Source organism: Podarcis tiliguerta (assembly GCF_965153285.1).
Source record: "Podarcis tiliguerta genome assembly, chromosome: 13".
Classification (NCBI taxonomy): domain Eukaryota; kingdom Metazoa; phylum Chordata; class Lepidosauria; order Squamata; family Lacertidae; genus Podarcis; species Podarcis tiliguerta.
This window is the reverse complement of record NC_139546.1, coordinates 2,332,978-2,359,540: the sequence shown is the minus strand read 5'-3', so window position 1 is coordinate 2,359,540 and position 26,563 is coordinate 2,332,978. Positions and strand designations below refer to the sequence as shown.

Here is a 26,563-nt window from a genome sequence, read left to right as displayed (position 1 = left end):
CCAGGTATGTTAGGACTATGTACTCTCACTGGGTATAGAATGCTAACTGACTGCTGGAGGGTGAGGAAAACTCCCCCACAATGGAAACCCCCCCACTTTGACAGGAGTGAAATGCTGCCACATGCACATGAAGTGGAAGAGGAAATGATTCCTGGAGGGGTGATCCAGAGAACAAGATTTGGTTCACAACAACTGGAGAACTGGATGATGCCGGGGGACCACTCTACAGAGTCTTCCACTACACAAGTCCCCATCTTAGCCATAGTGTTATCAGCAGTCATGCTGCTGGCTCTAATGCACTCAGAAAAATGGCAGCCCTCAAACAAAATTTGCATTACGTAATGACACTATAGAATCTAAAATGATACACCTCACTTGTGTTGATAAACCTGACTTTTTATGCAAATCACCATCTGCAAATGATCAGGACCTACAATATTCTCTATTGATATCTGAAAAAATATTATTATTTCCAGGTCAGAATTGCAAGGGCTGGCCATATGTGGAGTGTTAGTGGGAAAGGAGCATGTTTGGTTCCTTTCCTGGTCATGCAGCGAAAGTGAACCCTTTTGTTTCTACTTATAAGTGGATGATTGTTATTTGCTGTTAAGAAAAAAAATCTATGGCCCCCGGAACACCGTCCCTATAGTTATAATGACTGTTAGCGTGCTAAGTTAGTGAACAATAATTGTTGTATTTATTAAGGGCTCTTGTATTTTGAAAATGCCCCCTATGACTTTACAAATGCTTTACAAAAAATTTACAAAAACAAAACAGTATTTGGGTAACTTAAATTAAGTTATAAAAATGTAGTAGCCATCTAAATGATCAAATCAGTACAGTGGTACCTTGGGTTACAGATGCTTCAGGTTACAGATGCTTCAGGTTACAAAGTCTGCTAACCCAGAAATAGTACCTCGGGTTAAGAACTTTGCATCAGGGTGAGAACAGAAATCATGCAGCGGCAGCCGGAGTCCCCATTAGCTAAAGTGGTACCTCAGGTTAAGAACAGTTTGAGGTTAAGAACGGACCTCCAGAATGAATTAAGTTCTTAACCCGACATACCACTGTACATAAAAAAATCATCTTACACTGTGTGTGTTCTTGTTTTCCTAAGCAGTTTGGAAACTCCAACAATATTATGATGTTCTTTTTGCGTTTCTTTAACTGCAACACTATTGTCCCACTATTGTACATCTTGATGTGGCATGTGTGGTGAATTTAGAGGAAGAGTTTTATTTACTTACTTACATGCACAGAATTTATATACTGTATATTTATATACTGTAAAACTTCAAAGCAGTTTAAAGGAAAGCTTGTATATAACCAAAAGCATATGTCTGTTTCACGTAAAAATATACTTTGGCATCTTTCTTTGCAGGTTGTTCAGCAACAGTTATGAACTCTCGGTTACGAGCACTAGGTGGGAGAATAAATAACATTCGAGCATCAGAACTACCAAAGGAACGGACCCGATCTGAGATCATTTGCAGTGTCCGCTTTTTGGATGGCTCAATGCAAAGCTTCAAAGTTAGTGTAAGTCTTGGGATTTTGAAATGTGTGATATCTGTAAAGCATGGGGCCCCTGTGTTTTGGGGTTTCTGGTCCAATTTGGAAACTTGAGAAACTGTTGCATATCAGATATTTGATCCTTCACTGCACAACATCAACTTCACAAAAGCAAATTGGTTCTGAAAAACTGCTGCTAAAACTCTTTGTTTTCCTTCCTTTTCCAATTTTGGCATGGTAACATCCTTAATGGAAGGTTTCTTGAAGCAGTCAAATACAACATCTGTTGTGGTGTAACATTCATTGAAACTGGACAAGATACCGTACTCACTTTAAACAAGTCTGCTTAGTCTTCAAAGGTCACTACATCCTTGGGTTTCCCATGGTCTGAATTACTGCCATACCATCCATTACAGAACATGTTAGAATCCAGGTTTCTTTCAAACTTAGCTGTGAAATATTCTCTTCTTGTAGCCAGTGATAGTGGCATAGTCCACATCTCTTGTTTCAAGAGGTTAATGACATCAATAGACCTGCCAGCATCTATGGATGAAAGGTCACAATCAGTTCAGATAGCTGAGGTATGTTGTTGTTGTTTTTTAATGCTAACTGCACTGCATATGGGACGCGGGTGGCGCTGTGGGTTAAAGCCTCAGTGCCTAGGGCTTACCGATCGAAAGGTCGGCGGTTCGAATCCCCGCGGCGGGGTGCGCTCCCGCTGTTCGGTCCCAGCGCCTGCCAACCTAGCAGTTTGAAAGCACCCCTGGGTGCAAGTAGATAAATAGGGACCGCTTACTAGCGGGAAGGTAAACGGCGTTTCCGTGTGCTGTGCTGGTGCCGGCTCGCCAGAGCAGCTTCGTCACGCTGGCCACGTGACCCGGAAGTGTCTTCGGACAGCGCTGGCCCTTGGCCTCTTTGAGTGAGATGGGCGCACAACCCTAGAGTCTGTCATAGAATCATAGAATCATAGAATCATAGAGTTGGAAGAGACCACAAGGGTCATCGAGTCCAACCCCCTGCCAAGCAGGAAACACCATCAGAGCACTCCTGACATATGGTTGTCAAGCCTCTGCTTAAAGACCTCCAAAGAAGGAGACTCCACCACACTCCTTGGCAGCAAATTCCACTGTCTAACAGCTCTTACTGTCAGGAAGTTCTTCCTAATGTTTAGGTGGAATCTTCTTTCTTGTAGTTTGGATCCATTGCTCCGTGTCCGCTTCTCTGGAGCAGCAGAAAACAACCTTTCTCCCTCCTCTATGTGACATCCTTTTATATATTTGAACATGGCTATCATATCACCCCTTAACCTCCTCTTCTCCAGGCTAAACATGCCCAGCTCCCTTAGCCGATCCTCATAAGGCATTGTTTCCAGGCCTTTGACCATTTTGGTTGCCCTCCTCTGTACACGTTCTAGTTTGTCAGTGTCCTTCTTGAACTGTGGTGCCCAGAACTGGACACAGTACTCCAGGTGAGGTCTGACCAGAGCAGAATACAGTGGCACTATAACTTCCCTTGATCTAGATGCTATACTCCTATTGATGCAGCCCAGAATTGCATTGGCTTTTTTAGCTGCCGCGTCACACTGTTGGCTCATGTTAAGTTTGTGGTCAACCAAGACTCCTAGATCCTTTTCACATGTACTGCTCTCAAGCCAGGTGTCACCCATCTTGTATTTGTGCCTCTCATTTTTTTTGCCCAAGTGCAATACTTTACATTTCTCCCTGTTAAAATTCATCTTGTTTGTTTTGGCCCAGTTCTCTAATCTGTCAAGGTCGTTTTGAAGTGTGATCCTGTCTTCTGGGGTGTTAGCCACCCCTCCCAGTTTGGTGTCATCTGCAAATTTGATCAGGATGCCCTTGAGTCCATCATCCAAGTCGTTGATAAAGATGTTGAATAAGACCGGGCCCAAGACAGAACCCTGTGGCACCCCACTAGTCACTCTTCTCCAGGATGAAGAGGAACCATTGATGAGCACCCTTTGGGTCCGGTCAGTCAGCCAGTTACAAATCCACTGAGTGGTAGCATAGTCAAGACCGCATTTTACCAGCTTCTTTACAAGAATATCATGGGGCACCTTGTCAAATGCCTTGCTGAAATCAAGGTAGACTACATCCACTGCGTTCCCTTCATCTACCAGGCTTGTAATTCTGTCAAAAAATGAGATCAGGTTCGTCTGACATGACTTATTTTTCAGAAATCCATGCTGACTATTGGTGATCACAGCATTCCTTTCTAGGTGCTCACAGATTGTTTCCTTAATGATCTGCTCCAGAATCTTCCCTGGTATTGATGTCAGACTGACTGGGCGGTAATTATTTGGGTCCTCTCTTTTCCCCTTTTTGAAAATAGGGACAACATTTGCCCTCCTCCAGTCTGCCGGGACTTCGCCTGTTCTCCAGGAATTCTCAAAGATGACTGCCATTGGTTCTGAGATCACATCTGCCAGTTCTTTTAATACTCTTGGATGCAGTTCATCTGGCCCTGGAGACTTGAATACATCTAAACTAGCCAAGTATTCTTGTACTATCTCCTTAGTTATTCTGGGCTGTGTTTCCTCTGCTGAATCATTTCCTCCAAATTCTTCAGGTCGGGCATTGTTTTCTTTATCGGAGAAGACTGAGGCAAAGAAGGCATTGAGGAGTTCAGCCCTTTCTGTGTCCCCTGTTTGCATTTCACCATCTTCTCCTCTGAGTGACCCCACTGTTTCTTTGTACTTCCTTTTGCTACGAACATACCCATAGAAGCCTTTTTTGTTGCTTTTAACCTCTCTAGCAAGCCTGAGTTCATTCTGTGCTTTAGCTTTTCTGACTTTGTGTCTACACGTGCTGGCTATTTGTTTGAATTCCTCTTTGGTGGTTTCCCCCCTTTTCCATTTTTTGTACACATCCTTTTTTCAAGACTGTCAAGACTGTCAAGACTGGCCCATACGGGCAGGGGTACCTTTACCTTTACTGCACTGCATATATGGAAGAAATATTTTGAGAACTTTTTTTTTGATTTGGTGCATGTAGGTTGACAGTTTATCAGCGACAAATGTCTGCAGTTTTTTCTTTATGTGCATTCAGCACATCATGTGTAATTGGCTCTTGAGGAATCATGCAATGTCTATAGCTTTTACCATTGAGAGTATTGCATTATACTGGACAACCTGGACAGGTCCTTGAAATGAAGCTTCTGTCTTATTTGTGCCAAAACTGGGTTGGAAAATGGTATGTAGGCCAGGAATATCAACTAGTCTGATAGTTCAGTTCTGATATTTCTTTCCCATGGACACTTCTGTGGAAAGGAACTGTTTGAGATGCATGGAAGGTCCCCTCCCCGCCTGTTATTTCCTCAAAATTAGAAGGTCCACTTCCCAGCCTTTGTTGTCATTAACGTGTCTCATGTAGCCTGAAAGCAAATCATGTCTGAAATTCATTGGGACAATTATATTTCCATGTGCTAAGAATCTTGGGGTTATTGCTGCTGTTACGGTACTTTTCTGGGGTTATTGCTGCTGAGACAGTACTTTGAACACACTCAGTATTGAATGTGGACCAAGATACCTGCCAAGTGACAACTTTATAATGCAATGTGCAGATTTGTTTAAAATTGAGAAAATTGTTGGATAGTAAGGAGCTCATCATCCTGTCGTGGCATATTCTGTTCCTTAGAAGTCTCTTCTGGTTCATATGCTAATCAGAGAGAAAGCTCAGAATGTGAAACCAATATATCCTTAGAATCATAGAATTGTAGAGTTGGAAGGGACCCTGAGGATCACTGAGCCCAGCCCCCTGCAATGCAGGAAAATGCAGTTGTCCTATATGGGGATCAAACCTGCAATCTTGGTGTTATCAGCACCACGCCCCAGCCAACTAAGCTATCCGGACTCCTTGATAAGGATGGGTGCTCAAACCCAACTTCCAGGTACTGCTTTCGTACTTAGATATGGAGTTAACCCTGCCCTTACCATCACTTTGAAGTCAATGCATAGTTAAAGCGCTTGTCGTAGCTCCAAGCCTCATTCACGAAACTCGGACTCTCAGCTCAAGGAAGCCTGCAAGCTTTGTTCAAAAAGTCAGTGCATGGTCTCAGCATTAGTACACAGTTCTTAATTCTATAAGCAGAACTCTAAAATTAATAGCCAAATCAGTAGCTGAGATGTCCCAACACTTGACGTGCCCTTCCTGTTCAACTGTTGAAGAGTGGGACAGAAACTTGACTCAAGTGAGAAGATTGTGCTTGCAAGTGCACTCCTGCTGGAGGACCAGTACTGTTGTGCTGATGCAGTTGGCAGCATATCCTTAGCAACAGGACCTGAGTCACAATGGGACCCATGATAGCACTTACTGTGGAACTGTTAGGACATCAGATGAGTTGTTGAGTGCCAGAATGCTTCAGAAACGGAGGCAGAGCAGTGTGGAAAGTTATTTCTTTCGATATAAAATATTTGGTTGGTACTTGGTTGGAGCATTATTTCCTTTCCCTTCTTGAAATTTAAAAAGATGTCTGGATATGCTCTCAGGCTATTTGAATGCTGACCTGTTGATTTTTAATTTTTTTAAAGAAACACATTCTTTAGACATAGTATTCATGTAGGAGATGGTTGCTAACTAATGAGCTAGTATAGGTCTGCTTACAGGAGGTGTGTTTGTATACAGCATCCCCCCCCCAAAAAAAACACAATTCTGTTTATATGTAATACAGGTACATATTCATTTTTGAACTGTGTCTAGCTCTATGCAGGTTTCTTGTTCACATAATCAGGTGCTGGAAGGCTCCTTTGGAGAGGTTTGTGACCTCCCCTCTTCCCCGAAACCACGTTATTTAGGAGAAATGTTATGGAATATTAGGAGGAATATTATGGCATTTTTAAGACTGCACATTTAAGCACACTTTGTCAGTCTGCTGAATGCACCTCATGAAGGCAGCTGTAGCCTACAAATAGTTGTTTTGTTTATGCCAGAAACATAAACATACGGTAAATCTGACATCTCCTTGTTGTTTTATTCTGATTAATCTCCAATATTGGAGTCCCATTATCTGTATTTACACAAGAAAACACTCTTGAGAGGACATGGCACCCATCAAGGGAGAGAGGGTGGATGGTGCTTACATTAATCTTTTAAAGTTTTAAGAAGTTCTCAAATTCTGGATATTAAAAGGATTTCTCCAATGAAATTAGGGATGTCCTAAGGAAATTTATATAGCTTGTCATAGTAAATATGGCATCCCAGGTGCCCAGAACCTTTCATGTAACAGGATTTTGAAGGCTCAGCTATACAGGCAGTCCTGCAAAAAATATTATCCTGTGAATGGAGTGTTCATAAGCACGCTGCTGGAGAGGTAAAGAAAAATTGTTTGAGAATTAGTTAATCTGGTGGAAGAAAGTGAGCAGGCTCTGGCTTGTGGCTGAGTTATAAACTGTTTATGAAGAGAGCTTGACATTCAATTTAATAATTATAGCAGTTCTTCCATTTATTCCTAGTAGTAATTTCCCTTTTATATGTAAATGTTAGTGAAATTACATTTTTAAAGCACTCTGTGTGGCAAAGATTAGCATTCTAAATGCTTTTACTTTTACTTTTCAGAAACAAGATACTGGTCAGGTGTTGTTGGATTTGGCCTTTAATCACTTGGGTGTGACAGAGAAGGAATATTTTGGTTTGCAGCACTGTGAAGACTCAGCAGATTCAACAGTAAGGAAACATATTCATATTCAAGATTTTTTTTAAAAAAATGCAGTCAGAAAGCTTCCTAACTTTGTTTTTTTAAAAAATATTTGCAGAGATGGCTTGAATCTGGTAAACTTGTTCGGAAACAGCTAAAAGGTAATGCTTTAAAATTTCTTGCTTCAAAATCTCATATGACTTGGGATTCTAGTATAATGAGAGAGGGAGAAAAAATTCTCTCTGTCCACTTTTTCCACTTGCTGCATAATTCATGCCCCACTTTGCCTCTTCTCTAAAATAAAGCCCCTTTCCTCCATAGGGTAGTTGCTTCAGACCCATAATAATTCTGGTCTATTATTTCTGAACTTCAGTTCTATATTATGCTTGCTGAGGTGTGGTGGCCAGAACTGTACACATTATTCAAAGTGTTAATAGAAATATAGAATTGTAGAGTTGGAAGGAACCTAGTTCAACCCCTTGCAATGCTAAAGCATCCATGACAGGTGGATACCGAACCTTTGCTTAAAAACCTCCAATGAAGGCAGTCCCATATCCTCACAAGGGAGTCCGTTCCACTGTCTAACAGCTCTTACTGTCAGAAAGATATTCCTGATGTTTAGTCAGAATCTCTTTCCTTGTAACTTGAATCCATTGGTTTGTGTCCCAACTTCTGGAGTAGGAGAAAACAAGCCTGCTTGTTCCATGTGACAGTTCCATGTGATATTAGAAGATGACTATTATTTCTTCTCTCAGTCTCCTCTTTTCCAGGCTAAACACACCCAACTCCCTCAAACATTTCTCTTAAGGCTTGGCCTCCAGACCCTTGATCATTTTGGTTGACCTCTTTTGGTCAACCAAAAGAGTTGGTTGACAAGCTCCAGCTTGTCAATATCCTTCTTAAATTGTGGTGCCCAGAACTGTATACCGCGTGTGGTCTGTCTAAGGCAGAATAGAGTGGTACTATTGCTGCGGGAGGCAGTGGAAGACAAGGAGTGCCTGGCATGCTCTGGTCCATTGGGTCACGGAAGAGTTGGACACAACTAAACGACTAAACAACAATAACATTGCTTCCCTTGATCTAGATACTATACTTCTGTTGCTGCAGCTATTTTTGTTGTTGCTTCAGACTGTTGACTCATGGGTCATTCCATGCCAAAGCACCTGATTTAAATGTTCGACCGTGCTCTCACGTCTCAGATTTTCTTAAAAATATATATATAAATATGTGTAGATACCTATGAGATAACCTCAAATTATTTTTTTTAGATTTGTTGGTCCAAAATTGGGCGCAGAATTTTTTTAAAATTTCAGTTTTCACCTGATTTAAGCTGATGCAATTTCTGCCTCAGTTTAGAAAAAACCTCCTGTTTCGCTTATTTTTCAACTGATTGGGCTTATTTTTGTATCAAAATAAAGCTAATGTAGTCTCTTTCAAAATAAGTTATAAAAATTGTATTATGTGCCACAGAACAGGGTCACTGACCATTCAAAGTGAATTTTTGTCATTTTATTCCCTGTAGGTTTGATAAGCCATTGTGTGCAAACCACAACTAACAGGGGTATCATAAGTTTGTTGTAGAATGGACTAACCATGTACTTGTTATGTTTTAAAAATAAGGAGCGTGTTTTTGTGGTTATAAAATAAATTGATTTTGAAGTAATTTTTTTTACAAAATAATAATAATTGTACAGAGTTAAGGTCTCTTAGAGCCGGAAATAACTCACACATTCGTGAGAATAGTTAAAATTCTACCCTCTTATGTTACAATGTCATCTGATATATTTTAAAAAAAATAAGTTTTATTGGTTATTTAATACAAACAAAATATGTCTCAGAGCCCTTGCTGTAAAATTAATTGGATTTTACAATTTACTATTCAATCAAATAACACAATGTAACATTTGTCATATAAACAAAAAATAAAAAACCTCGCCATGACTTCCCTCAGCTTCCCTTTCCGGTTCTTTAAATATTTATTACTTCTGCTTAAATTTTGTTTTATTTTTATGATCTTATACCTCAATATACTTAAATTCTCATCATTTTTATATCAAATTTACTTTTGTAATTACATCTTGCACTTAATTACATTCCATATTATTATTTCTTGACCTTTAAACTTCAAAATCAATTTATACTCTATTCTATAAAGAACAATTATTTGAGTTAATCCAGAAAATGTACTATTTTTGTAGTTAGAGTATGCAGATTGAAGCTATTGGCACTTATGACTATCTTAGATCCCATTGATTTCAGTGAGTCTGCTCTTAAGTATGACTAAATCTGGAGCTAATCCTTCGGGGGGGTTTAAAAATCAAATTACATTAACAATTTTATTGAAGTGTTTCTGTGAATTGAGGTTTTACATAAATGACATATTGACTTTTTGTTTAAGTTTGTTTTAGAAGGTAATTTCATTTGTCATTGTATATGATATTTTTATTAATCTAAATAAATATAGATAAAGAAATCATGTACACTGATTTTAATTTTGTAAAATATTCTAGGTGGTTTCCCTTGTAGCCTGCATTTTCGAGTAAGGTTTTTTATACCTGATCCGAACACACTGCAGCAGGAGCAAACCAGGTAAATTTCATTTCTTTACTAAAGTTCTGTGGTTATGTTTTAAGAACTGCTGACATCTCACACATCCTAGTATTTGCAGTAAAACACCAGGTTTACAGTCTTTTATCTATGGTTGGCACATAAACACCTATATGATATAATTGTAAATTTAAAGTTGGTTGTTAAAGAAGCTCAGAATATGCACAGGTAGATAAATACTACAATAGCAAAATGCTGTGTGTATTGGTCATCCGGTGTCAATTTAGACAAGATCTGTTTATATTCAGCATGCCTTTTCTTAGTTTTAAATGTTGCAGGAGTTAGGTTTCCAGTTTAGGTAATAATTAATCCTTCTCACAAATGTAGGGAAATGCTGCTTCTGCTCCAACCACAAAATGGTTTTAGCAGAACCTGTAAGATTAAATGGTTCAGGAATGCCGGAATAATACGCCCCCTTAGCAATATCCATCTAACTGAAATGGCACCATGAAGTGCAGAGTGCTCCAAAAATGTATAAGAATATATTGTTTATTATTATCAATAGGGGATATAAATTGTAAGCATTCTAGCATGATAGAATGTGCTCTTTGTTGTTGTTGTTTAGTCGTTTAGTCGTGTCCAACTCTTCGTGACCCCATGGACCAGAGCACGCCAGGCACTCCTGTCTTCAGGAGAATGTGCTCTAGTGGAGCATTAATATTTGTTGGAGGTAAATAGATCCACACAGAATTATGGATTTGTGAAGTATAAGCTTAGTTATTTTTAGTGTTTTAAGATCAGGGAACTTTTTTTTAGTTTCAGGGCCACATTTCGTCATGGACAACCTTCCCAGGGCCATATGCCCAGGATGGGAAGTGCCAGAGGCAAAAGTGGGCGAACAACAGATTTGACTCCTGTTTTTTGTACTGTAGACTACATTCTAGACATAAAAAGCAAGGTATCTACATACACTTATCTTTCCACCCGCAATCCATGCCACCAGGAGGCATTGTCACAGTTCACGGACACGCTCAGATGTTGAACTTCTAATTTATGTGTATAATCATCTTAATTGTCTCTATATTTATAGAGTCACAAAGTAAATTAGTAAATATATGTTTAGATTACCCAGATTCACAAGAGGCTTGATTAGTCAGATGTAAGAAATATTTTCAATTTGTTTTTTAGACATTTATTCTTTCTGCAATTGAAGGCTGACATTTTGGAAGGAAGGTAAGAAATCTTTATTAAAGTAGTTTGACTGGTTAGCTGTTGAAACACTCCAGGTTAAAAGAAAAAGAAAACTTCTCCATAGTGTTAAGAGGAAGAATGTCAAAAAAATTAGTGCCTTTAAGCTTCTGTAGGAATTGAGTTTCATAAGGTATACATATTGAGTTAGATTTGTGTCCAGCACACTTCCCTGTGCCACTGAGCCTTTGGACTTCTCCCTGGCTCCAAGCAGAGTTTTGCAGCAGCGGTGTGTGCCTTGTGTAGGTGCAATAAGTAACAGTCCACACGCCAGCTTCTTCCTAATCTAAAGAAGCTGTAATTTATGTACAGCATAGCAAAAATAAATCATCCGGGAGATCGAGCAGACATCCTCCCAGTTTGTCAGCGGAAAAGGAAAGTAACTCACATAGAAGAACAAAAAACATTCCCCATATGTGAATAAGACACACCTCAGTAGGTAGGGACGACACACAGAACTGTTTAACCCTGTAAGTTCTGATTCTCCTCACAATACAAGACTTATAACTGAGTTGCTAAAGGGGGCACTATATAAAGTTCATTAACCCATTGCAAATTTTCTCCTAAGTAAGCATTCTTCAAAGGGCACTGTTACTCATGTAAAATAACCTTGCGTGATAGGCACAGCGTGTGGGAGAGTTGTCTTTTGTGGACCTATGAAGCTACAACATAAGTTAACTTTTATTCAATATTTCTAGTATGTTGACAGTAAAACAATAGCAGATCTGTTTCACTGGTACATCTGACTGTTCATAATTTTCATTTTCAATATGTTGGATAGCTTTACCCAGTTTTTAAGAAGTGTAAATTTGTTCTTGATTTCCAAAACAAATGTGAAACATAATTACCTATTTTTAAGGTTGTTGTTGTGAAATGTGTCACTACAATGTGCTGGTGTTCCAGGTAGGTATGCTGTAAAGATTGTGGATGCATTCACACAGTATTGTCTCTCTCAGCTGCCTGAAAGGTGCTTTAGGCAGGAAATATGGGAGAAAAACAAAATGAATAAAATTGCTTTTGTATATGAAAACACCTTGATCTGATGAAGGCGTAATAGTTTTAAAGTTAGAAACCATAGTTTTAATAACAAATTACAATAATTGCCATGGATATTTTGTGATGTTTGGTGGATGTGTAAGTGCATTCTAAATATATTGGCATATAATGTTTGAGCTGTGACATTTACCTATAGTTCAGACAGAATGTTATCAACATATTTCAATTTTTCCTTTCAGGTTGTTATGCCCTGTTAATTCAGTTGTGGTACTTGCATCATATGCAGTTCAGTGTAAGTTGTGATGTATATTAGTAAAATATTTGGTCCTATTTCACTATTTCTTTGGTCCCTATTGGTCTGTACTCCAGACAGATATATATAGGCTAGTTTCCTAACTTGTTCTTGAGTAAAGGCTCATCACTGTTTTGGAATCTTTAGCTCTTATTCTTGGAAAATATTACAAAGCTTGTCGAGAATGGAGTTCTCCCTGAACAGATCAGGTTTGGTGGTAAAGCATTTCTGCTATCTAAGTAAGATTGTGTTTATACAAATGATAGTGAGAAAATATCTAACAAAAAAAGAAGAGGGGGAAGTGAAGGAAAAATACAGCTTCCTTGGAGATGTTACTGCTGATCTGAAAGTTATAGTTCTTCAATAATTAAAATTAAAATTATTTATTCAAGACAGTGGGATGCATCCAGTGATGGCAGCTTTGCATTAGTGGAAAATGATCAGTTTATGCAATGTGGGACACCCAATTTTTGTCTTTCCTTGTACTACAGCCTTCTGCCATGTCCATGCAGCTTTCTAGGGTCCTTTAACTCTCAGGAGCAGATTTTTGAAGGATATTGGAATTTGCACTGGGAGTGGGGGATCAGTAATACTCAGGTGCCCTGTTTTGTGGAAATAGGCTTTCTTTTTGTAAGTCAAAGTTGTAGTTGGATATAATCCAGTGGTTTCCTCTACATAAATAGGGAAATTGTGTTACCACCTATTACTACTGTTGTGAATGGTCATTCTGCTTATCTTGTATATCTTTAAACTTACATAGAATTGTCAGAAACTGCACATCTTACATTTCATTCCTATTTGGTTCATTGTTTGCAGTTTTTAGATTTTCACATTCACATGAAGTGGGTCTCTGGTCCATGAGTTTTCACAACAATAATTCTTTCCATCTCTGAGGTGCCATAAGACTGCTCTTTGAGCAGTATTTAGCTTAATATAACACATTTGAAGGATTTTAAACATGTGTCTTGTGAAGAAAGATATCATGAAACTTTAATGGACATGGGCTATAGTAGATTTCAGGTCCTGTTGTATTCAGGAAATGCCTGGTGCCTATCATCTCTGGTTATATGTTGGTAATATAACTTTAAAATTATGGAAACAAAGTTATGCCTGATTTGCAATGCAACCTCTCTTGTATCATTTCTTCACCAACATCTTGTTATAAGATAGATAAAATATACAGCCTGCATGAGGTCCCTTGTAGCTCACCCAAGGAAGTTCCTTGGTTCATTGTTTCTAACACTTGCTTCACTTATTGTGCAGGGTGACAGAAAAAGGTGTTATTAATAAGATATCCCAAAAAAATGCCGCCACCACAATTTTTGGGCTGTGAAGGAAGAATAGGGAGCACACTTTCCTGCAACCGTTGTCATATACAATGTCAGTAATGGGAAAGGTGAGCATGCTTAGTCCAAAAAGGCTTGTCTGTCCCATCTCAGAGGCCTGGTGGGTTTAATTAGGCCCCATCACCTGCATAGCCAATGTCATTCAAATTTGCTTATCAGTAATAAAAGTTTGATGGTTTTAGCATAGAGGCTGAGAGAGAGAGAGAGTGGTTTTTCTTAAGGTCACCTAGAGTGCAGTCCTCTGCACAAGATTCATAGAATTGTAGGGCTGGAAGGGACCCTGCATTGCAGGAATATGAAACTGCCCCATATGGGGATCGAACCTGCAACCTTTGTGTTGCAGCACCACACTCTAACCAGCTGAGCTAACCAGCTGGTGCCAGTGTTGACTCCAAAATTAAAAAATGGTATGTGAGATATTTTCCATTTACCTTGCTTGGAAAGTGTTAATGTTAAGCAAACTTTATTCAAGTTAATGTTTAACTATTCAACGTTGTGTCTAAACTTGTTAGCATGATCCATTTGACCTGCTATCAAATTTCAGCAGTCTCTGCACTAACAGCATATACAAGGAACATTATTAGCCAAGTAAATGTTTATACTGTACAGCCTTGGTTCTGTTTTTAAAGTTACATTAGAATCATAGAATCATAGAGTTGGAAGAGACCACAAGGGTCATCGAGTCCAACCCCCTGCCAAGCAGGAAACACCATCAGAGCACTCCTGACATATGGTTGTCAAGCCTCTGCTTAAAGACCTCCAAAGAAGGAGACTTTGGAGTTGCCATTGATTCAGAAAGCTAGCTATGTAGAGACTTTATCAAGAGTTAACAGTTCCTATTTCAGAGAGATTATGAATGCCTGTTCACATAATGTTGTGGACCTTTAGTTGTTTGGAACAGTTGGAGTTGCTGCTCAGGACAATTTCTGTGTTGTCTGGATTGACAAATCATAGTACAGTGGTGCCCCGCAAGACGAATGCCTCGCAAGACGGAAAACCCGCAAGACGAAAGGGTTTTCCGTTTGCAGAGGCGCTTCGCAGGACGAATTTCCCTATGGACTTGCTTCGCAAGACGAAAAATGACGAAAAATTTTTTAATTATTTTTTTTTTGCTCCAAAACCCCTTATTTTGAATCGCTAAGCTGCTAAAAGCATTTTAGCAGCAAAACCGCTAATCCCCCACCCCTTAAAAAGCCGTTTTTAGCCCTTAAATCGCCAATAGCGCTAATAGCGCTACTCTGTCAATGGGCTTGCTTCGCAAGACGAAAAAACCGCAAGACGAAAAGACCCGCGGAACGGATTCTTTTCGTCTTGCGAGGCACCACTGTAGTTGCCACCTCTGTCAGTGTTGTGCTGCCTCTAAGAACTTCTGCAGGGTGGAGATGGGAGTGCAGAAAGATGGAATATGACTGACAGGATGGAAAACAGAAAATAGTTCAGTTTAGTTTCAGTTGCAACTGAGGTTATTCCAGTTTGGTTCCAGTTGAGGCCTCTAAAGGTTCACTAACCAGTTCAGAGCATAGTTCAGTTCATATGAGAATATTTAAATATAAGAGTACATTAAGACATTATTATTTAAATAATATGTAATATTTAAATATAAGTTTGAAATACAGTACAGTAAGCCCTCAACTTACACACATTTAACTTGTGTGTATTTAACTTTATGCGCTTGAGAAAAGTTTTTAAAAAATTAAAAAGGGAGCAGCTAAGTCCAGGAAAAAAGACTTTGCAGCCAATGTGTTTTAACTATACAGTGGTACCTCGGGTTAAGTATTTAATTCCTTCCGGAGGTCCATGCTTAACCTGAAACTGTTCTTAACCTGAAGCACCACTTTAGCTAATGGGGCCTCCCGCTGCCGCCGCGCCGCCGGAGCACGATTTCTGTTCTCATCCTGAAGCAAAGTTCTCAACCTGAAGCACTATTTCTGGGTTAGCGGAGTCTGTAACCTGAAGCGTATGTAACCTGAAGCGTATGTAACCCGAGGTACCACTGTATGTGATTATGGCTTCAGGCATCATCCCTGGAACATATCCCCCAAATATGTTGTGGGTTTACTGTACCTTCTTTTTCAAAGCGCAGGGGGAATACAGAATGTCGTCTTCTCAGTTTCACATGTTTTGGCTCCATAATTTTCTCCCTGCTTGTTCCAGTTGTCTTAAAACATGATACTTCCTGTATTTGACAATCAAAGCAGAATAATTCTCAACTGGTTTTAAAGCCAGAAGGAACCTCCAATCCTAAATATGAGTGGGATCTCAACTGGTTTGATCGTTTCATGGTGGGAACTTTACAGATCTGTGACATAGAGGATTACTATAAACAACTGGATATTCTGTGGAAATCTAGGACCAGCAGCAGATTGAACTAGGTTTTTAATTCCTAATGATAGGGCTCTTTTGAGTTCAATTTTAAAAGCAACTTTTAAATTCAGTTAATTTAAATTCAGTTTAACATAATTTGTATGCTGCTTTATCATCAAAGGTATCAAGCATTTTTATATAAAATATACATTGAAAAGGCTGATTTTATGAAATAGTGAAAATTAACATTTTATTAAACTAGGTAACATAATAGACGGCCTAAACTGTTAAATCTATGACTCTTACTTAGAAATGGGTGTCTGCCAATCTATAAAATCACTGCTCTTTGTTTACATTTAGGACTGTTCATTACCTTTGATTTTAGGTATACTTCCTGTCTCTGACCCTTATTCATCTTGAACCAAGTATTGCGTTGGCATGCTATTCCTATCTGTATTTTCTCACATATCTCAATGGAAGAAAGTGGAGCAATATTAGGAACTTCTGTAGGAGTTACGTGACATTATTCATTGTGCCATTTGTGTAGAGTAAGATTTTGTTAAGCACCTTTGCATTTGCATTAAGAAAAGAATTATCATGTGTGTTCTTTTATTTCTCATCCCGCCACCCACCCACCTACCCCAAAAAAGCTCAGCTTGGAGACCACAATGGTTCCACCCATCTTCCAGGATACCTTTCAGAGTATTGCTTTATTCCAGAGCAAAATCAAGATTTCACAACCAAAGTTGAATCGCTGCATGAACAGCACAGGTATTGTTTTCTGAAATAGTAATATATACAGTGGTACCTTGGGTTACATACGCTTCAGGTTACAGACTCCACTAACCCAGAAATATTATCTCGGGTTAAGAACTTTGCTTCAGGATGAGAACAGAAATCATGCAGCGGCAGCGCAGCAGCAGCAGCAGGCCCCATTAGTTAAAGTGGTGCTTCAGATTAAGAACAGTTTCAGGTTAAGAACAGACCTCCAGAACAAATTAAGTTCTTAACCCGAGGTACCACTGTATTGTGATATATACATAAATGGATAATTTGCATGAAGTATAGAATTTAAATGTGATTCAAATTATTAATTCACAACATATTGTATATTCAGACTTCATACTGTAGGCTCCCAGTAATTGGCAAAGATATGTTAGTTCTTGGACTATAAGACACATTAATAAAAATGGTTCCAAATGTGGGGATTTTTATATTTTTTTGAAATTTGGCAGCCCCAAACCTGTATGCATGAGATACCCAGATGTGCTGGGTGAACTGATGACTATTAAGTGACATTGGTTCTACTTACACACCGGAGAGAATAGGTACCAAAAATTCTGAAAATTTGGAGTTTTCCTAAAAGTTTTGGCTGCTAATTTACTACTCTATTTCTGCTTCAAAATAGGAGTGCATCTCATTGTATGACAATACTAACACTCAGTTTCATTATATGGGAAACAAGTCCTTTGATTTTTGGAGGTCTATCTGCCCCCAGTAATAGAAACTTAAACTGTAGATGTATTTCTACATAATGACTGTAGGTGAATCCATCATGAGATTACCCGATGATTGAAAGGTGGAAAAAGAGTTCATATTTTTCTTTGAATGTGTACCTTGAATTTATTTTCATAATGGTACTTAAAGTTTCTGTTATAGATAAATTACTTTCCAATTAGGATTTTATTGCCTTTAATACCTTATTGGTTTTTTCCCCTAGGGGCCTCAGTCAGTCAGAAGCAGAGTCCTGCTACATTAATATAGCAAGAACACTTGAATTCTATGGAGTAGAATTACACAGTGGTAGAGTATGTTTACAGTTCTTTTTTATATTTAGAGCAACTTGTACTTAAACTTATTTTTTTAAAAAATCATACATACCTTAATATTAAAATAGCTAAGTTAGAGGAAAACGCTCTTTTTTGCACCTAAAGCAGCTAAGCATAAAAAACTTCTATTTCTTATACACCTTTATAACTTAGTTTCTTAAGCAGGACTTGTTGTCCTTTACTTTTAACCATGTTAAAATATGGATTTGAGAAAAACTTGCAATATTGCCAATTCTCAGCTGAGATTTTAATATATTCTTCTGCCTTTTTTATTTATAATTGACATTGCAAGAAGCATTCTTGGTGGCATAAGTCAGTTGCTTCTATAGAAAGCTTCAGTTAAGCTACAGTTTTAGACTGAAATGTTTACTTGATTAGTATGGGCTGCCTTGGAATTGGGTGCTCAACAGGATTTTTGTGACGTGTGTGTGTATGCATGCATGTTTCTGGGGAAACACACCCTCCCAAGTCCTCACCATATTGCCAACTGTTTTTGAAAGTCCTTTCAGTTTTAAATTTGGGGTTGCTGTGTGGTGAAGAATTCCTGTTTGAGGAAACACCAACTTTAACTTTCCTTCCATATGCAGACATAGTCATCCATTTCTTTGGATTTCAACTCCAGTAAATGGCATCGTAACCAGCACCCACTGACAAACTAAGCTACAATGCATGCACTCACAGTAATGACGGCATGCAAAAACTCTGGCATATCTGGTATTTGTGTGTTTTAATTAAGCATGTCTGGGTTGTTTCTCCCAAATACAGAAATTGGTCAGCTCCTTTTTATGTGAGACATCCAGTTCTTTATCCCCCATCACACAGAGAGAAATTCAGAGTCACACTTCAATGTATCCATTTGTAGAATAGGATTCTTAGTGCTTTAATTTACCAGTTTTTTCTGTGGTTCTTATTTTTAGGATCTTCATAATCTTGACCTTATGATTGGAATTGCTTCAGGAGGTATTGCTGTATATAGGAAACTCATTTGCACAAGCTTCTATCCTTGGTAAGATACTTGGGGTATGGGTGGGTGTATAAAGTTTTAAGACTGAACATGAAAATAACAAATCTCTCATTTTTAAATAATTCCCATAAAGACCACTACTGAAGATGGAGGGTGTTGAGATTGAAGTCTATTTAGAAATCCAGCCCTCTAATGCTTGGTGTGTGGAACTGAGCCATGGTTACATGTGAAGTTGCTTCTTACTGAGTCACATCACTGGTCTATCTAGTCTCATTTATTTTCTACTGTGACATCTTTATCAGCCTCACTATCTGAAATCATTTTTAGTTGGATATGCTACTGTCTGTGTTTAGGATCTTGTGCATGCAAAGGTTGTTGTTTACCACTGAGCTACCCCCCTTCCTATTGTTTGTTTCTGAGCTGAGCTGCTCTGCACATGCTCAGGCATTCTCTTTAATATCATTATTACTTAATACTTTTGTTCAGGTTATATATTTTCCCCTATTATACCTAGAGAGAAATCAGGAGTTGGGTTTTTGATCTCAGGTGCTTCTCCATCGTTCTTGTCCCCACAGACAGCAGTGACTAACTGAACTGGGAATCCAGTATTGTTTGAACATTGAAACTTGGTGACTCTGAGAAACAAAATCAGTGTTAGAACTTACGGCTTGCTTTCGTTTTCCCCCAGATACATTTATTTTGACAGCAGGAAGGGAGCTAATTTATGAACCAGACCCCAAGTAATTGCTGACTCACATTAAACCTTGAAGGTGTTCTGCAAAACCCCAAATCAATTTGGAGAAGATACATCCACTTTGATACGTCTGGAGCAAATAGTTCTTGTGTTAGATCTAATGTTATTGACTTAAAACTCTTGTATAATTCAAGTGAGCTTTATATATATCACAATATTCAAACCAGATTAAGGGACATTAAAAAACAAAACATCAAATCAGCTGTAAATAAAATGCTTAAATATCTGCCCTTGACAAAAGTTGAGGGGGAAATGTTCAATCGGGACTGACATTATTAATTTTGAAATAAAATAAAAAGCCTTACCAGTTGCAAGAACAGAAAAAATCATGATTGCTGGGGTACATAAAGGGTAAAGGGACCCTGTCTAATCGCGGACGACTCGGGGGTTCCATGTCACTTTTCTCTGTGTTCATTCATAAACCAATTCTTTCCCATTAATCTGTGATTAAAAAAAAATAATTATCACAAAATAAAATTGTGCCACAAAATTCAGAGAAGTGCAAAATCCAAAGTATAATTTTAATCTGCATGTCATCTACAGCGTGCAGATCAGGTCAGTTTGCACTGGAATTCACAAATACCAAATTCCTCAGGCATTCATATTGATTGCAATAGGAAGCTTGTTAGTACTTCTGTGGACAGCCCATAATAATGGAATGTGCCACACCTGTAACCCATGGATGTGCACAGCAACCTTTTAGATTGAGGAATGCAAAGAATGGGTGTTCCTAGACTCAGGTCTGTCTTTTGATGGGCATGTAGTCCAAGCTTGCTTGACAGTATTGTCAGCTGGTTTTGATGGATGCGGCTTGTTAGAGCAGAGCGTAGGAGTCTTGTCAGGAATTGTGCAATCCGATCCAATCCTGTTTCCTAGAAACAATTGTTTGTGTTGTGAAATTGTGGGCTGCACCCAAAACCTTCAGTGTGTAATTACCTCTATTTTATTTCCATGCAAAATTTGAAAGTAACTAACATTTTTATTGCTTACCTACAAATTGTAAGTATATTGGTTGAGTGGATTGCACAGGAAAGCACTTTTGAATGTAGCCTCTCCCTTTCATTTCAAATTTTGCTTCAGGCTTATGGTAGTGATAATGATTTTCTGAGAAAAGAGAATGTTTTAGTTAATTATAGCTAGTTACTTAGATTTTAGTTTCTGTTTCAGATATAATGGAGCCCTTCTGAATAGTGTGCCAAGGTGTGGGGCTGCTGACCGGGGTGGAGGTAATTTCCCCTTCCCCAGCAACATCCCACATGGTTCAGGAGGGCCTCTCGATTCTCCAGAAAGGCGTGAGAGGGAAGGGGAGAAGGGAAACTTCCCTTATGTGAACCTTCTAAGTTAACTTACTTTACAATCCAAGCATTGAGTCTGATGTGCATTATTGTACCCGTATTTTCTATCAATGTTTGTTTTGATTGTGTTATGTTTTTAGAGTATGATATGGTATAACTTGTTCCTTTTTAGGGTGAACATAATAAAAATTTCGTTTAAACGAAAGAAGTTCTTTATCCAGCAGCGACAGAAACATGTGAGTATAGTTTGTTTCCCCCAGTCACCCCACCCCTAGACTTTTACAATTAACCTCCAATCTTTAATTCAGGCCATGTCTATGAGTTGGAAAACAAGGTGTACAGAGATCCTTCTTATAGTGTATATTTCATAATACATTGATGATATGTGAAGCTAATTGCTGTAGAGGCGATTGATGTTTGGACGGAATACTTGATCAGAGATTTTCTTCCTACCCTGTGCCCTGCACCTGCTTTTTAATTCAAAGAAAAGATGTAATGAGATCTGATCATTAATTTGATCAAGTCAGAATGGTGGTCTGCTTACCGTATTTTTCGCCCCATAGGACGCTCCGCCCCATAGGACGCACCTAGTTTTTTGGGGGGGAAATAAAGGAAAAAATTTTTATTTCCCCCCCAGGCGCGGGGGCTGGCGCGGGGGAAGCCTGAGCTTCCCAAGACCCCAGCCCCCAGAACAGGCTGCCGCCCCAAGTCTTGCGGGCCCGGCGGGACCTTCTGCCGGGCGTCCGAGGCTTGCGGACATCTGCCTGATGCAGGGGGCGGGCTCCGCAGCTCACCCCCTGCTTCAGGCTGCAGGCTGCCGCCCCAAGCCTCGCGCGCCTGGCGGGACCTTCTGCCGGGCGTCCGAGGCTTGCGGACATCTGCCTGAAGCAGGGGGCGGGCTCCGCAGCTCACCCCCTGCTTCAGGCTGCAGGCTGCCGCCCCAAGCCTCGCGCGCCTGGCGGGACCTTCTGCCGGGCGCGCGAGGCTTGTGGACATCTGCCTGAAGCAGGGGGCGGGCTCCGCAGCTCACCCCCTGCTTCAGGCTGCCGCCCCAAGCCTCGCGCGCCCGGCAGGATGCACCTCCAGGCGCGCGAGGCTTGCGGACATCTGCCTGAAGCAGGGGGCGGGCTCCGCAGCTCACCCCCTGCTTCAGGCTGCAGGCTGCCGCCCCAAGCCTCGCGCGCCTGGCGGGACCTCCCGCCGGGCATGCGAGGCTTAAGGACATCTGCCTGAAGCAGGGGGCGGGCTCCGCAGCTCACCCCCTGCTTCGGGCTGCAGGCTGCCGCCCCAAGCCTCGCGCGCCTGGCGGGACCTTCTGCCGGGCGCGCGAGGCTTGCGGACATCTGCCTGAAGCAGGGGGCGGGCTCCGCAGCTCACCCCCTGCTTCAGGCTGCCGCCCCAAGCCTCGCGCGCCCGGCAGGATGCACCTCCAGGCGCGCGAGGCTTGCGGACATCTGCCTGAAGCAGGGGGCGGGCTCCGCAGCTCACCCCCTGCTTCAGGCTGCCGCCCCAAGCCTCGCGCGCCCGGCAGGATGCACCTCCAGGCGCGCGAGGCTTGCGGACATCTGCCTGAAGCAGGGGGCGGGCTCCGCAGCTCACCCCCTGCTTCAGGCTGCAGGCTGCCGCCCCAAGCCTCGCGCGCCTGGCGGGACCTCCCGCCGGGCATGCGAGGCTTAAGGACATCTGCCTGAAGCAGGGGGCGGGCTCCGCAGCTCACCCCCTGCTTCGGGCTGCAGGCTGCCGCCCCAAGCCTCGCGCGCCTGGCGGGACCTTCTGCCGGGCGCGCGAGGCTTGCGGACATCTGCCTGAAGCAGGGGGCGGGCTCCGCAGCTCACCCCCTGCTTCAGGCTGCAGGCTGCCGCCCCAAGCCTCGCGCGCCTGGCGGGACCTTCTGCCGCGCGCGCGAGGCTTGCGGACATCTGCCTGAAGCAGGGGGCGGGCTCCGCAGCTCACCCCCTGCTTCAGGCTGCAGGCTGCCGCCCCAAGCCTCGCGCGCCTGGCGGGACCTCCCGCCGGGCATGCGAGGCTTAAGGACATCTGCCTGAAGCAGGGGGCGGGCTCCGCAGCTCACCCCCTGCTTCGGGCTGCAGGCTGCCGCCCCAAGCCTCGCGCGCCTGGCGGGACCTTCTGCCGGGCGCGCGAGGCTTGTGGACATCTGCCTGAAGCAGGGGGCGGGCTCCGCAGCTCACCCCCTGCTTCGGGCTGCAGGCTGCCGCCCCAAGCCTCGCGCGCCTGGCGGGACCTTCTGCCGGGCGCGCGAGGCTTGTGGACATCTGCCTGAAGCAGGGGGCGGGCTCCGCAGCTCACCCCCTGCTTCAGGCTGCCGCCCCAAGCCTCGCGCGCCCGGCAGGATGCACCTCCAGGCGCGCGAGGCTTGCGGACATCTGCCTGAAGCAGGGGGCGGGCTCCGCAGCTCACCCCCTGCTTCAGGCTGCAGGCTGCCGCCCCAAGCCTCGCGCGCCTGGCGGGACCTCCCGCCGGGCATGCGAGGCTTAAGGACATCTGCCTGAAGCAGGGGGCGGGCTCCGCAGCTCACCCCCTGCTTCGGGCTGCAGGCTGCCGCCCCAAGCCTCGCGCGCCTGGCGGGACCTTCTGCCGGGCGCGCGAGGCTTGCGGACATCTGCCTGAAGCAGGGGGCGGGCTCCGCAGCTCACCCCCTGCTTCAGGCTGCAGGCTGCCGCCCCAAGCCTCGCGCGCCTGGCGGGACCTTCTGCCGGGCGCGCGAGGCTTGTGGACATCTGCCTGAAGCAGGGGGCGGGCTCCGCAGCTCACCCCCTGCTTCAGGCTGCCGCCCCAAGCCCCGCGCGCCCGTCAGGATGCACCTCCAGGCGCGCGAGGCTTGCGGACATCTGCCTGAAGCAGGGGGCGGGCTCCGCAGCTCACCCCCTGCTTCAGGCTGCAGGCTGCCGCCCCAAGCCTCGCGCGCCTGGCGGGACCTCCCGCCGGGCATGCGAGGCTTAAGGACATCTGCCTGAAGCAGGGGGCGGGCTCCGCAGCTCACCCCCTGCTTCGGGCTGCAGGCTGCCGCCCCAAGCCTCGCGCGCCTGGCGGGACCTTCTGCCGGGCGCGCGAGGCTTGTGGACATCTGCCTGAAGCAGGGGGCGGGCTCCGCAGCTCACCCCCTGCTTCAGGCTGCAGGCTGCCGCCCCAAGCCTCGCGCGCCTGGCGGGACCTTCTGCCGGGCGCGCGAGGCTTGTGGACATCTGCCTGAAGCAGGGGGCGGGCTCCGCAGCTCACCCCCTGCTTCAGGCTGCAGGCTGCCGCCCCAAGCCTCGCGCGCCTGGCGGGACCTTCTGCCGGGCGCGCGAGGCTTGTGGACATCTGCCTGAAGCAGGGGGCGGGCTCCGCAGCTCACCCCCTGCTTCAGGCTGCAGGCTGCCGCCCCAAGCCTCGCGCGCCTGGCGGGACCTTCTGCCGGGCGTCCGAGGCTTGCGGACATCTGCCTGAAGCAGGGGGCGGGCTCCGCAGCTCACCCCCTGCTTCGGGCTGCAGGCTGCCGCCCCAAGCCTCGCGCGCCTGGCGGGACCTCCCGCCGGGCATGCGAGGCTTGCAGATGTCTTCCTGAAGCCTGGAGAGCGAGAGGGGTCGGTGCGCACCGACGCCTCTCGCTCTCCAGGCTTCAGCGAAAGCCTGCATTCGCCCCATAGGACGCACACACATTTCCCCTTCATTTTTGGAGGGGAAAAAGTGCGTCTTATAGGGCGAAAAATACGGTAATTAACAGCAACTGTGCCTCTGTGGGAACACATGAATTCAAGGTTCTAGCTATCAGAGCTTCTAATTATCTGGGAATCTCTGGGTCAATTGCTGGGCCAGTTTCTTGGGTTATTCCTTTATTCTATGCTTCACACTGTGCTGTTTGTTCCTGTTGTGTGGCGCCATGTACCTTGCAGGCTAGATCAGCTAGGTTTGTTGTTTTATTCTGACTTGTATTTTTATGCACTGTAAATAAAATACCTCACTTAAATTTGGTGTGCTCTTTTCTGGAAATCCTGGGTCCCTAATTGCAGTGTTTTGGACTTCTTGGTTAACTGCTTCTGTATAGTGTAACTGCCTGAAGCCTAGAGGGCAGAGTGGACTTGCAGAATTTGGTTGGAAGGCTCTGGTTTGATTTTTGTACCGACTTAGGCCAAATAAGTTTCCTGACTCCCTAAGCTTGGTGGTCAGACAGCGTTAACATTATTGACATAATAATAGTTCATTGACAGCTGATTTATTCTGCTTTAATGGTGGTTGTCCAATGCTTCCCTAATGTTACTGCAGTATTGCTGTGCTGAAGGGCTATAGGGGCCTATAGCATAACAAAAGCCGGCCAGTATCCCTCACTCTCCCATATATTTGTGGCATGAAAAGTTATGCAATTTCAGCAGGCTACGGCAGGATATGCATTGATTGGAAATGAAGCAGTATGAAACACCGCCTCCAACACATATTTATATAAAGTGGAATTACGTATAGCTGCCCCCATAGCATCAAGAGCACACATCATTAAGGATGTGCAATGAAAAGAATATCTGGAGAAGCCCTTAGAGTGAAAGCATGTGGAATATAGCAGTAAACACTTTAGAAATTTTTCATGCGGGTTATTTCTAAATCTGATCCATACAAATTCTCTGCTGATGTCCCTAGAGATTTGTAGCCAAATACATATTTTCTTTTACAAGTAAGTGTCTGGTGTCTACTGGTAATCATGCTGCAGATTTCTGCTTTGTAGAAAAGCGTTACAAAAGCAGCTTTAAATTAAAGCCAATATGGCATGTCCCGCAAAGTGGCAGGTGGATCAGATTTCTTCATAGTGAAGAATGTTAACCTTAAGCATTGTTTGCTGTCTCATTGACTGATGGGTTCAATAACTCTTCCTTTGCTCCTTACAAAAAAATAAACTTATAATTTCTGCAGTTTTATTCAATCTGTCCACGTTCATTTTATTTCAGTACTTCCTTTGGCAGACCAAGCTATAATTGTTGAGAAGAGTTTGCTACCATTTTCCTCTGTCCATTTTTTCAGGCCCTCTACCTCAAATCATTGTAAAGCGCTCAGGGCAATCCATGGAAAGAGGAAGGGGAGAGCTGGGAGAATATTTGGAACCCATTGAAATATATACATTTTGTATATGTATATACAAAAGCTTGTACAAATCTGACAATATTGACACTGTTACCACAGATATATGTTGGCAGAATTGTTTTTCTGTTGCAAACAAACAGTATAATGAGGCCATCTTGCAGCAAAAGGTAGAATTGCAACATTTGTAGTACAGCTTATTTACCCCCACAGTCTGTACATGTGGAAAGCAGCTATTACCCAGTACTGCTAAGCACTGGGAACATGTAACCATACATCTGTATTTGCATCTGTAAATTCTATTTTAAGTCAAAGCTGAAAATACATCATATATTTCCGTTTCAGTGTTAACATTTACAAATTGGTCTTGCCTTGTATATAAAATTCTTATAAGACAGTAGTCCCCAGGAACGCCCAAACTTTATGTAACTTCATCAGAGGCTAACCAGCTGCTCCAGTAAGCTCACAAGGCCAAGGGATGAGAGCCAACAAACTGAAGCTCACTCCAGATAAGATAGTATTTGCTTCTCTAGACTGAGTGGATGGGAGGGTGTCTGCTCTTGATGGAGGTATACTCCCTTTGAAGGAGTAGGTATGTAGCTTGGGGGTATTTCTGAAGCTCAGGTGGCCTCAGTGGCACGGGTGACTTCTATCAGCTTCAGCTGGTGGCCCAGCTGTGCCCCTATCTGGACAGGGATAGCCTAACTTCTGTTGTCTGTCCTGTGGTAATCTCTACTGTGGTAACCGCTTACAGCTATACTTTATA

The 26,563-nt window shown here is 42.8% G+C and overlaps 1 protein-coding gene and 1 long non-coding RNA gene across 34 annotated transcripts in view; one reads left to right on the top strand and one right to left on the bottom strand.

Moving 5' to 3' along the window:
- Positions 1-5,761, bottom strand: part of LOC310661678 — a 39,474-nt gene extending 33,713 nt beyond the window's left edge. The window contains exons 1-2 of the long non-coding RNA XR_014504048.1: positions 5,459-5,761; positions 1,841-2,052 (exon numbers count right to left, since the gene is read on the bottom strand). This is a non-coding gene — a long non-coding RNA (uncharacterized lncRNA). The remainder of the gene's footprint in view (positions 1-1,840; positions 2,053-5,458) is intronic.
- Positions 1-26,563, top strand: part of PTPN3 (protein tyrosine phosphatase non-receptor type 3) — a 94,995-nt gene that overhangs the window by 44,490 nt on the left and 23,942 nt on the right. For 9 of the 33 annotated variants that reach the window (XR_014503950.1, XM_083407560.1, XM_083407550.1 and 6 more), the window contains exons 2-11: positions 1,382-1,536; positions 7,080-7,187; positions 7,277-7,319; positions 9,669-9,747; positions 10,894-10,938; positions 12,189-12,241; positions 16,542-16,662; positions 17,612-17,699; positions 18,638-18,726; positions 20,906-20,969. Coding sequence is in view for 32 of the 33 variants with exons in the window: in XM_083407560.1 (XP_083263686.1) it covers positions 1,382-1,536; positions 7,080-7,187; positions 7,277-7,319; positions 9,669-9,747; positions 10,894-10,938; positions 12,189-12,241; positions 16,542-16,662; positions 17,612-17,699; positions 18,638-18,726; positions 20,906-20,969 (845 nt within the window). In the remaining variant the exon portion in view is untranslated. Of the gene's footprint in view, positions 1-1,381; positions 1,537-5,860; positions 5,942-7,079; positions 7,188-7,276; positions 7,320-9,668; positions 9,748-10,893; positions 10,939-12,188; positions 12,242-12,372; positions 13,638-15,433; positions 16,663-17,611; positions 17,700-18,637; positions 18,727-20,905; positions 20,970-26,563 lie in introns of those variants that run through there. The other 24 variants (XM_083407572.1, XM_083407553.1, XM_083407555.1 and 21 more) reach the window with 15 other exon arrangements.